The sequence below is a fragment of the Leptodactylus fuscus genome, chromosome 3, assembly GCF_031893055.1.
Source record: "Leptodactylus fuscus isolate aLepFus1 chromosome 3, aLepFus1.hap2, whole genome shotgun sequence".
Lineage (NCBI taxonomy): Eukaryota > Metazoa > Chordata > Amphibia > Anura > Leptodactylidae > Leptodactylus > Leptodactylus fuscus.
This window is the reverse complement of record NC_134267.1, coordinates 120,085,429-120,097,570: the sequence shown is the minus strand read 5'-3', so window position 1 is coordinate 120,097,570 and position 12,142 is coordinate 120,085,429. Positions and strand designations below refer to the sequence as shown.

At 39.2% G+C, this 12,142-nt stretch overlaps 1 protein-coding gene across 1 annotated transcript in view; it reads right to left on the bottom strand.

Annotated features, from left to right (window-relative positions):
- Positions 1-12,142, bottom strand: part of RNGTT (RNA guanylyltransferase and 5'-phosphatase) — a 298,212-nt gene that overhangs the window by 138,423 nt on the left and 147,647 nt on the right. The window contains exon 12 of the mRNA XM_075268207.1: positions 2,085-2,153. Within this exon, the coding sequence (XP_075124308.1) occupies positions 2,085-2,153 (69 nt within the window). The remainder of the gene's footprint in view (positions 1-2,084; positions 2,154-12,142) is intronic.

Genomic DNA, 12,142 nt, shown 5'->3' with positions numbered 1-12,142 from the left:
GCTTGCAGAAAGGGATTTCTTGAGCCGCACTTTAGTGGCAAATTTGAATTTTTGCGCAATTTTTGCTAGCAATCTCTGTTTGCGGCAAAGTTGAATGAAGGTGGTTGTATATATAAACTATTAAATTGTGTTTTTATATACGGTATGCTGTGTGGCTTCATTGCAAGAGTAAAATCTGAGAGGCAGTGAAGGAGAGGCGGGCCAGATGGGTGAAAGAGGTGTGTTTTCAAGTTTGCTTAGAAAACCACACCTCCCTCACCCGTCTGGCCCGCCCCTTTTTCTCTTCTTGCATAGCTTCACTGCAGGGTGTCTCTTTCAATCCATGATGCCAAACCTGTGTATGATATATATATAGACATATATACATATACACACACATATATATATATATATATACATATACACATATATATATATATATATATATATATATATATATATATATATATACACACATATATATGTTCAAATCACCCCCATATCCCTAGAATACATATAAAACAAAAACATTACTGTTGAAACACATACACATTTGGTATCCCTGTGTCCGAAAACCCCCGATTCTATTTACATTGGTGAAATATTATATTATTAGGTTATTAAATATTTTACCAATTTTTTTTTGCTTAAAATTTTTTTTTCCCTATTTTCCTCCTCTAAAACCTTAGTGCGTCTTATGGTCCGAAAAATACGGTATTTTGTATATGAATGTGAGATTGAACATGAGTTTTAGGTGCAAATATGTGTTTTAGCGTATTTTTTCAAAAAATTATTTGTGTTGGTCGCAAAGTTGCATGAAGATGGATGTGGCTATCGATGACCCATTAAGACATTTGTAATCTTCAGATTGTCTACTTTCAAAAAATATATAGGGTTTAGGGGTTCACTTACTTTTCATGGTGTGTAATCCCTACATTTTATAGGATGATACTTTTTTAACATTTCCAGCTTCAAAGCAGAATTTTGTTCCTTCCAGTTCTAGTGATTTTCTGAAGACACGTGCATGCGGGTTCAGGCCATAGTGATATGTATGAACTCTGCACATGTTGAACTCTTAATTTTAGGAGGTTTGGTGCATTTAATTTTTTGTTTGGTTTCCGCTTTTAACAACTAATATACATTTATTTGCATTTTTTCATAAAACATTCACTTTAAATCAAAATTGCATGAAGGTGCCTGTTCGTATACAGTACCAAGTGGCATTCTGACAATGCTGCAGGTGTCTACTTTAAGAAAATATATAGGTATGGGGGGGGTTGGATGCTTTTTTAATGTTGCAATTTAGGTTTGATTTGTCCATCTCAAAACTGTGAAAATTGCTCTGGCTACTGGAGGTGCAAAATTTCCAGAGACCCTTGGCAGCGAAAAGGTTAAAGTATCCAGATTCTAAATTTCAAAAATAAATAAGTTGACTAAAATGTGAAAAAATAGCAATCACTTGTATCCGTAGGGCTAAGAGAGTGCAACATTTATAGCTGTGACTTCCATTGCATGACCAGATTGCAACATCTTTCTGCTACTCCTTTAATAATGTGAGCGATTCGAGTTCCACTGCAACATAGTGGATGATGTGACTGTTACTTCTAGTCGCAAAAATTAACACTAAAAAGGGGGGCCACACGGTGGCTCAGTGGTTAGCACTGCAGCCTTGCAGCGCTGGAGTCCTGGTGTTCAAATCCCGCCAAGGGCATAAAACCATCTGCAAGGAGTTTGTATGTTCTCCCCGTGTTTGCATGGATTTCCATCCCATATTCCAAAGACATACTGATAGGGAAAAATGTGCATTGTGAACTCTATGTGGGACTCACAATCTACATTTTAAAAAAAAAAAAAAAATGAACACTAAAATTTGCAGTGCCCTCTGGGTCAGAACACGACTCCATTCACTTTAGTTAATGAAGGATTTACTGGGTGTAACAGCCATCTTTGGTCGTGCACAGTCACAGTGTAGATCAAACCAAAACGTAGCCTAAATATACCTGTATTAGTACTGTCAATTAATAATCACATTTGACTTTAGAAAAGTGTGTGGCAAAAATTCTAATCAAATGCTATAAAATGTTACAATTCCAAAATCAACTTACTCCAGTTGGTTGAAAGATGAGTCCATCGACTTCATGGCTGACCTCTCTAGCAAAGCTTCCTTCGAGTAGCTGTCAAAGATTAAAGTCATAATATTAGAAGAATATTTCTATAATTTATTAAGGGAATCATCAGCATCAAAAAGGCTATTGAATCAATTCCAGTACGTTATAGTGTACAGGGTGATAAACAACCTAACACCTTTCATTACATTAACAATGTGAACGGTAGCTCCCTTTTTTTTTTTTAGAACATTACATTTCTGTAACATGCAAATAAGCACTTAGTGCGATGGAGGTGTGTTCATTAGCACTGTTTCCTTTCCTGTTAAATACCTTGCTCAGCACTGTACAGTTCATAGACACATCCTGTTTCCCAGGCTCTGAGGTCTATTATGAGTGCTCTTTGCTCTATTTATGTACTATACAGACATCTTGGAGAAATCTGCTACACATTCACAGGACAGGGAGCGCTTGCAAACCACCTCAGGGTCTTAAAATGGAAGAAGGGGTCCATCACCCATACATGGTTACAACTCCATATTTGGTTTATCTTTCAGTTTGTCTACACCTAGGGGTGTACCAGTGGCGTAAATAGGAATGATGGGGCCCCGTGGTGAACTTTTGACATGCCGACCGACCTCCCACACACACACACACATTCCTGTGCGCTCTATTATGGCCCTTATGGCCCATAGTGTGGCCCCTGCACAAAGTATTATGCCCCATAGTGGCCCCACTACACAGTACTATGCCCTATAATGGCCCCAGTACACCGTATTATGCCCCATAGTGGCCCCTGCACACAGTATTATATCCCACAGTGGCCCCTGCACACAGTATTATGCCCCATAGTGGCCCCTGCACACAGTATTATATCCCACAGTGGCCCCTGCACACAGTATTATGCCCCATAGTGGCCCCTGCACACAGTATTATATCCCACAGTGGCCCCTGCACACAATATTATGCCCCATAGTGGCCCCACTACACACTATTATGCCCCATAATGGCCCCAGTACACAGTATTAATCTCCATAGTGGCCCCAGTACACAGTGTTATGCCCCACTGTGGACACCCATGAACAATTATTATACCTGAGCAGACCTGAGCAATGTACGGCCCGCGGGCCACATCCGGCCCTCTGACTGTTCTGGCTGGCCCGCAATAGCTTGTGGGATAAAACTAGATGCCGAATGGTAAATTTACTAAAGGACCTGATGACGTCATCACAGGCCCTTTAGCTCAACTAGGATAGGCTAAGACTCGTTAGTGGGCGGAGCCACATGGGACATTGTGGTTGTTGTTACACAGAAAGAGCAAGCTGCTGACAATGAAGACAGAAGGAAGATAAGGAGAGAAGAGAAAGTATGCGTGAGTAAGAGGAGGGAACTAGGGGCAGATGTAGGGGGCATTTAAACTGAAGGAAGATGGAGGGGGGACATTCAACTAATGGGCAGATGGAGGGTAACATTAAACAGGGGGGCAGATGGAGAGGGACATTAAACTGGTGCAGCTGGAGGAGCAAATTAAACCGTTGGGGGTAGCTGGAGGGGGGACATGTCTGTCTCTATTTGCCCCCCAGTTTAATGTCCCCCTCCAACTACCCCCACTGTTTAATGTCCCCTTTAGTTTCCCCCAGTTTAAGCTGGGGCACTAGGAGAGGGACTTAATACTGTGGGACACTTGAGGGGAACGTTATAATGTGGGCGTGTATAATGTTAGGGTCACTGTAGGAGGATTGTACTTTGTGGGGGCACATGGAAAAATGATTGAGAATGGGCGAAGTCAACAAGTGGGTGGAGATAAATTTGCCACGGCGCGCATAGCCCTCTAAAACAGTTTCAATTTCTCATGTGGCTCCATGGGAAAATTAATTACCCACCCCTGCCACAGAGTATAATAATCGGAGACAGAGGGGGATACAAACATAAAAAATACAGTCACTTACCTATCCCCGGCTCTGCTGCAGTCCTCTATGGTGTCGGCCATCTTCAATGACGTTGGGACGTCGCAGGTCCCGGTCATGTGACGTCAGATACGTTACACAACTAGGCCAAAGCCTGTCTGGAGTGTGGAGAGATTAGTAACACTGTTTTTTATGTTCCCTTACCTCTCCCGGGCCTCCAATCATTATACTCGGGCCCCGAGTATAATAAGAGTGTTTGTGGGGCTTGAGGCGTCACTTATCTATCCCGGCCCCTGCCAGGATCGGTAAGTAAATAGGGCCTATTACCGGCTGGGGTAACTCCAGCTGGTAATGGCCTATTAAAAAAAAAAAAACGCTGCAACCCCGGTATTTATGCCACTGGGTGTACAAATATCATAGTTGCCTAATGGCAAAATGTAGACTAGGGTTTTTATAAAGTTGAAATATTGTTGTATCTCAGGTGGTCTGTGCACCAAAAACAGAAATCTACATCTGCTAGGGGTTGGTGTAGATTTCAGCCATTAGTTGCACCACTAAGTTTGTGGGTAACTGAAGCCTCATCCTCACTTGTGTCTAGGGCAGTGCAAATATCACAATTTTACAGCTGTGCACCAAAAATGTATACTGTTGACATGCCTTGTATGATTCAGCAACAATGTTTTAAATGTATTTATACCAGATGCAAAATGTTCAACGGCTTATATTAAATTTAAAACACTTGTTATCTAGAAATTTAAATGTAGTTATGTTCATGGGAAACCCTTTCAAGAGTAATCCCAAGAGTTTAACTCACTCCTCTCCTTCATTGCTGCTCACCTCAATCCTCCGTCATACTTCTCTTACCTAGGCAGTGTTGCTCAGGGGAGCAGTTACAGCATGTACCAGTCCTTTTGATAGGACTCCACATTGCTTCACAGAGTACATAAATTATTTGGGAGACTCGTCTGTACTGTATTCTATTTATAGCATGCTAGCCAGGAGGAGTTAGGTATATTAATCTCTCTACTTGCAAGTGCTGCTTATAAGAAAGTGGCAGCAAGGAAACACTGTGCTGCTACAGCGCCCCCTCTCTGCTCGACAATTAGTGGCACCCTAGGTGGTCTCCTACCCCTTCCTACCCCTCCTCCTCCTGGTCTTGGTATTTATCACAATAAAATACATAAAATCTAAAGGAAAAGAGAAACCTGAGTATTATAATGCTGAGATATGAAAACCCTAGGGCCTAAAGCACTTTCCATGAGATTATGTCAAACACTAGAAAGCAATAACAAAAAGCAATATACCAAATGTTCTAGGTGATACTTGTGAATATTATTACATGTGAAAGAGTAGAAAATTGCTAAGAACTTCGTTTGGATATATTCTGTCCTCCTTGCTCAATAACTACATGAACTGACAAGCACAATTCTGACAAGTCTTATGTTTCAATACAAAATGTATGAAAGGATTACTGCCGAAGCTCCTTGGCTTTGGCTCTTTGGCTGCATCTCAATTCCATAGAAATGTCAGCGACTTTCTCTTTCTAAACATCTCTTTCCTGATATCATATCATTTCACTATTGATTATTCATGTATGAAAGCAGTGTCAGAAAGCTACAAAGGCCCATTTCCAGGGAGCACAGTTGAAAAGAGAAAAATAGACATCTCTGGATAAATCAATGGCAAGGCACGTCTGACTAGGACCACCACATGCAGAGAATAAGCAATAGCAAATGTGTGGCTGACAAATTGTGATTGCCTTTCATTGTCATGTCTATAGATGCTACTGTGGAAAATTGGTTAACTCTTTAGGACGGAAGAAAGCAACAGATTCAGTCAAACTTGAATAGAAAAATCTGGCTGAAAAAATGAATGGGGTTGCTCTTTCGTGACGGGAATAAAAGGTATTAAACTTGCATAAGTAGCAAATGCTTTGTACACCCAAAAAAGTTGCAGAGAAAATGAGAGACACAAAATAAATGTACTAGGTATAGGGTAAAGATGCCGTAATTTCATCAGCTCCATGATTCACTCGCCGTGCAGAATACTATTAAGTTATTAATCTTTCTTATTGTGTCTATTGAGAAGATGCATTAAATTCAAGGCTCCATTTCAGGAAAAGGCAATTTCACATCAAGATGCACATTCACCCTGATTGTATATGTTCTCCAGGCCAGCGCAAGTCATTTTAATATATAAAAGTGAATGGATTGTAACATAGTAACATAGTTTATTAGGTTGTGAAAAGACACACACATTCATCCAGTTTAGCTCGCTCTCCTGCAGTGTTGATCCAGAGGAAGGCAAAAACTCCTATGGTGACAAAGCCAATATTCCTAATCTTACAGGTAATGGGGAAATTTATCAAGACCAGCATTTTCTTCTTGCGCTGAGGTGGAGGTTCACCTAATTTATTAAGAAACACAGACCTCTTAAAGGGAGTCTATCATTGCAAACAGTCCTTTTTAGCTGAACACGCGTTTGAAAAGCCTTTAAAAAGGTTACTCTATTGCTAACTTTACCTCTTATCCCGCCGTTTCTTGTTAAAACGCTTTCTGTCGTTATGCAAATAATCCTCACATATTCCACTGCTTGTTCTCCGTCTCTCCTCCTCCTTTCCGGATATTGGGCCGAGCCCTGGCCTCTGACGCCGCACTGTTCTAGTTGAAATCTCGGGCATGTGCAATACTGCTCTGGTCAGAGTGTACGGCGCATGTCCGAGATGCCATTTTACATTACTATACATTACTGTAACACCTTCCTCCATGGCCTCCCAGCAAAAACTCTTGCCTCCTCCCCTCCAGTTCACCTTAAACTACGCTGCTTGCTTAATATACTTCTCCCCCGTTCTTCATCAGTCACTCCCCTCTGCCAATCCCTTCACTGGCTGTCTGTTGCCCAAGCGAATCTAGTTCAAAATACTAATGTTGGCATACAAAGGCATCCAGAACCTGTCCTCTCCATATATCTTTGACCTAATCTCCTGCTACCTGCCCACGTGCAACCTGAGATCCTTCAAAGATCCTTCAAAGACCTCCTACTCTGCTCTTATCCGTTCTTCACACAACCTTCTCCAAGACTTCTCCCGTGCATCTCCCATACTCTGGAACTCATTACCTAGACATATAAAAGACTTACCCCCACAATCACGAGCTTCAAGAAGGCCCTAAAGACTAACCTATTCAGGAAGTCCTACAACCTCCAATAACACTACTATCACCACTCCACCATCTGAACAGTCTCTCCCCTCACCTTCTGTCTCTATCCCTCTTCCCTCATAGATTGTAAACCCTTGTGAGCAGGGCCCTCTATCCCACTGTGCCATTTGGTCAATGTTAGTATTGTATTTGTTTTGTATATTTTGTGTACCGTATGTAAACCCACAAATGTAAAGCACCATGGAATTAATAAGGCTATATCAATAATAATAATAATAATAATAATAATAATAATAATAATGATGATGATGATGATGATAACTTGACTTTTTAGTAACTAAAACCTTAGGAGTAAACCAGAGTAATTAATTGAAAAATAAACTAAACTGAGGATCAATCCAGGTAACCAACGTGATTTTGTGCAAGCCTGTTATTTCGGTTTGACTATTACATTATTTGCGAGCCATGCTTGCGTCACAAAGCCACATATCGCCGAGGCCCATCCTCAGGCCTTCATGGACCCTGATGTCAATCAGCAGGCATGAAGACGATCAGGAGCAACCACAGAGCCAAAAGAAGGTGAGTAACACGGTTTTTGTTTTATGTTTGCTCACCTCCTATGGGCCTCTGCTAAGAGACCCCAGAGTATAATAGCAGTTCTGGTTCGGACATGTTCAGTTCGAATAAAACTTCTGGGCCAACTTTGCAAGATGAATCTTGCTAGTTTCACCCAACACATACTCATATCCGAACAGGGGCATGGGCTAAATTAGCAATAATAACTGTAGTTATAATAAAATGACTAATTAATTGCGAGTTTGATTTAGGTCATAACCGCTAAGCCCCGCTAAAAAGGGGCAAAATAGGAATGGTCATACATGATGCTGCATATGCTGGGGTCAAGTTAAAGTGGAAAAACCACCTGACAGGTTCCTTTTACGTTCTAAGCAGCTACAGATTTCTCAAAACACTGCTCTCATCATAACAGTAGCAACAAATAATTATCCTGCAACCCGGTGCCAGATGGTTAGGAAGGGAGTATTACAAATTATTCTACCATTACTTTATGGAACTTCAATGCTGTTTTATTACAAAAGCTATGTAATGGATCCTTGTTGGTTTGTAGAGATTATTGTTTATCCATATTATGAAAGTAAAATGTTATGAATTCTGCTACCTCGCGTCTCAATGCTTATTTAAATGTTAATCTCATCAAAGTCTCCTGGAAGATCAGAGAAAACAATATTCCAGTCTAGAAATGAATAAGACAGCTGACAAGTGTAACACAGAATATTTACCGATACAACCCTTTTACCGCTTTAGAATTACAACTCTAATTGTTATTGTGTAGCCACCCTGTGAGTGGTCTTTTGTTCATGTGACCCCCGCATTGTCATGGATAAAGCAATAATAACTAGTATGCCATTCCTGGATTATGACATAAATGCACATGTAACGTAAAGTGAGTGAAAGGCAGCATTTCTCTTACATCTACTTCCTACATAAGACGTTACACCGTTTCCTTTAGGTTTCCACTGCTGGTTGATGGTTACTGTTGCAGCAAATCCCCATTAATATTAATAATACAGTTCATTTATATAATGCCAACATATGCCATAGCACCTTACATATTATAGGGTTTAAAGTACAGACAAAATGAGACATTGCAGAGGAATAGATCAATGTGCACAATAGGAGTGAGAGCTTACAATCTATGAGGTAGAGGGGGTGACACAAGAAGTAGCTCGAGCATCATAGGAGGTAGTATTGTTTATAGAGTGGACCAGCTGTATTTAAGAAAAAGTTTTTTTTTTAATTACATAAATAAAGCTGTATGAGCTGTAATCAGTCCATGTCCTTCATAAGCATACAAGGGTAAAGTCCTATAAGGCATCATGTGCTGTGGGGCGATGGGGGCATGAACAAAGGAGGGTTAGTTTTAGGGAGCCTAACTGAAGAAGGATTTAGAAATTGCAATAAGCCTATCTGAAGAGATGTATCTTTAGGATGCGCTTGAAGCTGTAGAAGTTGTGAGCTAATTTGATTGTATGGGGTAGCGCATTCCAGAGATGCGGTGCAACTCGGGAGAAGATTTTCATACAGAAGTGGGAGGTTCTGATAATAGAGGATGTTTGTCATAGGTCATTGGTAGAAAGTGATGCATGGGTTAATGAAACAGAGATGAAGGAGTAAAAATAGGGAGCTGCAGTGCCAAAGTTTAAGTTGTATCCTATAATGAATAGGCAGCCAAGCATCAGTGTAGCATTTAGACTGATAGAGGAGTCTGGCTGTTGCAATCAGAATTGACTGTAGAAGGAAGATATCAGTAAGGAGAAGAACCATTAGAAGGGAGTTACAATAGTCAATGGTGAATCAGGGTCACGTTGCTATTTCCATGGTAAGTTAAAGGCAGATTATAGAGAGGATTTTGAGGTGCGAATGACATGAGCATGTAAGTGATTGGATATGGAGGATAAAACAAAGGTCTAAATTAAGCATAATCCCAAAGAAGTGGGGATTACTGCCTCACAGTTATGGAAAGATCGTCTTTGAGAGATTTAGTTTCAGATGGGAGGGAAAACATGATATTAGAGACAGCAGAGGGACAATCACTGGTGTTCTGCAATAGTACAGGGGTGATATTCCGAGAAGAGATATACAAGTTGTGTCTTCGGGGTAAAGAAGATACTGAAAGCCAATTCTATTGATTGCTTTGTCCAATAGGGGCTGTGTAGAATGAGAACCCCAACAATAAAAGTAGGAGTCCCATTTAGTTAATAGGATCCACACATATCCTTAAGTGCAAAAGCCTAGAAGATGCCAGTGTGAACAAAGCCTTATGTAGACTTATCACTGTACTTTTACATCTTTTTAAGCTGCAGTTCTGGTTACTAGAATCCGTTTTCAATTCACTAGAGTAACACTTGAAATACAAACTGATTTTCTAAACTGATAAAGAAAATAATTAGAAGACCTTCTACCAGTCTCTAGAAATAAACATACACCTTCTACAGGAATGACATATTACAGAAGTAACACAACCTCCACAAAAGAATAATTTGTTAGAAATTATGTTTCTGAATACATTTAGACACATTAAATCCACTGCATCAAAAATGCAGGCAGAAAGTGAGTATCAGAAATCTAAATAACCTGAAACTGCAATGGCATGTAAATAGGCAATCATCTTCATCCTAAGGCAGTACTCTACAACGTGAACTCTGCCAGCCATCACAGATAATTTGTAGAATAAATTACAATGCTCTATTAGTACTGAATGATGAAAGTGAAGGCACAATGCACAAACATACCTAGTCCCCATTCCATAATGCATCCTGTTATCTGCTCTAATTGTTAACAAAGTACCCTGCAATTTTAAAATGATATAAAAAAAAAAAAAGATAATTGAATAATTATGTAATGACTGTATACATAAAAGCTGCTAGCAGCCAGTATTGTCCTGGAGTGTCACAGGATTAGAAAAGGCAATAAACAGTGACTGACATTTGCAACAGAAAACTGAAGTCTAATAAAGAGTGTCATCTTTGTGACGAATTGGGACTGGAAAAGCAAAACAAAACAGACAAAAATCTGAAATAGAATGTTACATTCTGTACTGAGACTATCCAGATTTCCAGGCAAATAACTTTTTATAGAAATTTATTTTTAAGAATACACAAAAAGTATTATAAAATGTTAAAATTAGGGCTAGAGAGTCAGAATCTAGCTTTTTAGTGGTTACACTGCATACGGTATCTAAAAATACAACTTGATATTTCATATAAACAACTACCTTCACACAACCTTGCAGCAAACAGAGATTGCAAGTAAAAAATACACAAAAATTCTAAATTCAGGAACATCCCACATGTGTATGAGGCTGGCTAATTAAATGTGCTAAATCAGGAGACATATAACCTATTATGGAATATGCCACACCTCTGGGCAGGTACTGCTTATACAGATCATATGCCTGGCAAACAATGCCAAATGTTTAAATGTCCAGCCATAAAAAACATGAAGATTAAATCATAATCCCTTTAGCAGAAATGTAATTTGGGAATGTTCAAATGCTTGTAATCACTAGTTGGGCCTCCTGGACCATACGCAGACTGTTATAAAAACTGAATTATGACATTCAAGCCTCTTATGTCATAGTTTCACTCTATACAATGTTTTTTTGGTGCAAGATTCCTGGCTTCAACCATTCAGCTAGGATACCTTACCTGTCCCCCAACCCTAAGCCATTTGGCCTCTTGGCAGTTACCGTACCTGCAAATTAGTTGACTGACTGAATTAACATCCTAGTCTTAATTGATTACCTGCACCCCAAGTTGTGAATTGACATTAATATACACTGCTCAAAAAATTAAAGAGAATACTCAAATAACACATCCTAGATCTGAATGAATAAAATATTGTCATTGAATACTTTGTTCTGTACAAAGTTGAATGTGATGACAACAAAATTACACAAAAACCATCAACGGAAATCAAATTTATTAACCATTTATTAAATTTGATTTCCATTGTTGATTTTTGTATGATATTGTTGTCATCACATTCAACTTTGTACAGAACAAAGTATTCAATGAGAATATTCCATTCATTCAGATCTAGGATGTGTTATTTGAGTGCTCCCTTTATTTTTTTTCAGCAGTGTACATAGTAGACATATTCAGACTCACAACCAGACTGCAACAATAAACAAAATACATAACCATTCACATTAGGATTTTTACATAATTCAAGGTAATGCATCATTACTACTTTTTACACTTAAGAAAATAACGTTTAAATAACAGCTTTTCATTAGATCATACATAAATAAATACAAACACACACATATACACACTATAAGGTTTTCTGTGTCTGAAAATGCCCAATCTACAGAATTTTAAAATTATTTTCCCATATGGTAAAAGCCATAATGGGAAAAAAATCAAAAGAGCAAAATATGTTTTGCCTCCCATAAATATTTGAATAAAAAGCG